At 46.0% G+C, this 1,514-nt stretch overlaps 1 protein-coding gene across 2 annotated transcripts in view; it reads left to right on the forward strand.

Annotated features, from left to right (window-relative positions):
• The window catches only part of IRF8 (interferon regulatory factor 8), a 20,461-nt gene extending 19,516 nt beyond the window's left edge, over nucleotides 1-945 (forward strand). Inside the window, exon 11 of one of the 2 annotated variants that reach the window (XM_010850835.1) lies at nucleotides 1-945. In XM_010850835.1, coding sequence (XP_010849137.1) covers nucleotides 1-216 — 216 coding nt within the window. In that variant the 3' untranslated portion in view covers nucleotides 217-945. The other variant, XM_010850836.1, reaches the window with a different exon arrangement.
• The last annotated feature ends 569 nt before the right edge of the window (nucleotides 946-1,514 follow it).

Below are 1,514 nucleotides of genomic sequence, written 5' to 3' on the forward strand. Positions count from 1 at the left end.
CCAACCAGGTCTTCCGGATGTTTCCAGAGATCTGTGCCTCCCACCAGAGACCTTTCTTCAGAGAAAACCAACAGATCACAGTTTAAGTCTCCAGGGCACTGCCGGCCACCCGCCCCCACAGCTAGAGTCTCATTATTACAATCACTGTCGGATGTGGAGGCCCCTGCCGGGGGTGGAGGGCTTCACCCTGCTCTTCGTTCAGTAAGGGCGTCCTGAGGACCCGACGGGGAACAGCGCCGTGCCCACTTCTGTCACTCAGGTAGAAGCATCGAAACTCAAGCAGATGCTCTGGAGGCTGAGCTGTGTCCTGCGGTTAGGACATTCTTTCCTGTGTTTCCCTCTGATCATCGTTAGTTGCTATGACTCTTTCAGCATTTGGGGCTACCTGATGTTTCCAGAGACCTGGCATTCAGTTTTACTAGCAGGTAGCTGTTTCCGGGAAAGAAATTCTGGAAAAGCAGAAGACCACTTTTGTTTTTATCTTTGGTTAGAGCTAGAGTTAGGATTCCATGTGCTTGATTCAGTGAAGTATCTCCTTACCTTTAAGCATGTTGATAAGATTTAAAAACACTTGGATACCAGCCTACCTTTCATAAGTGAAAGCAGAACCCTGGCTCTTCGGAAGAAGGCGTGTTCGTCCTAGAATTTGGTGTCAGGCACGCATCTCCCTGCCAGGTGAGCTGGTGTCTCCATCTTCAGATGATGAAAACTTCCCTCTTGGGCCCTTGTTGCCAGGAAGCTTAGAGCTGAATTTATTTTTCATTTCTGTAATTAAATCATCCAACATACAACTCTTTCATTTTCAATGGTTTGACCTATTTTTTAAATATTTGTACTTTTCATTATCTTTTTTAAATTAATGGTCCTATTGTAAACTGTCTTGAATCTTTTTTATATAAAGTGGGAAGATATAAACCACAAGTTCAAAAATAACTGTGGATGGAATAGACTTTTTGATTGTGCCTTTGATTCAGTCAACCCATTCATGGGCCGGGGGTGTGGGATGTGTGAGGGCGGCTCGGGGACGTTGGATGGGATGTGTCTGCTTTTCACCACGACACTGGTCCCCTGGCCCTAGTGCTCCTTGGGGGTCAAAGATGACCCTGCTCAGCGTGGAGAGAAGGGAACCCTCCTGCACTGTTGGGAACATCCACTGGGGCAGCCACTGTGGAGAACAGTGCAGAGGTTCCTTAAAACACTAAAAACAGGGCTTTCAGCATCCTGCAGTCCCACTCCTGGGCACGTATGCAAACAAAGCTATACTTTGCAAAGATCCCCGTACCCCTATAGTCAGCGCAATATTCACAACAGCCAAGACATGGAAGCAACTTAAGTGTCCATCAACAGATGTGTGGATAAGAAGCTGTGATGAGATATATATGTGTATGCATTTATATATGCACACAACAGTGGGACATGAGTCATAGAAAAGGAAGGAAATAAGGCCATTTGCAGCAACACGGTAGGCCTAGAGATTACTGCACTAAGTAAAGTTAGAGAAAGATAAATACCGT

The sequence above is a fragment of the Bison bison genome, unplaced genomic scaffold (assembly GCF_000754665.1).
Source record: "Bison bison bison isolate TAMUID 2011002044 unplaced genomic scaffold, Bison_UMD1.0 scf7180017864295, whole genome shotgun sequence".
Classification (NCBI taxonomy): Eukaryota; Metazoa; Chordata; class Mammalia; order Artiodactyla; family Bovidae; genus Bison; species Bison bison.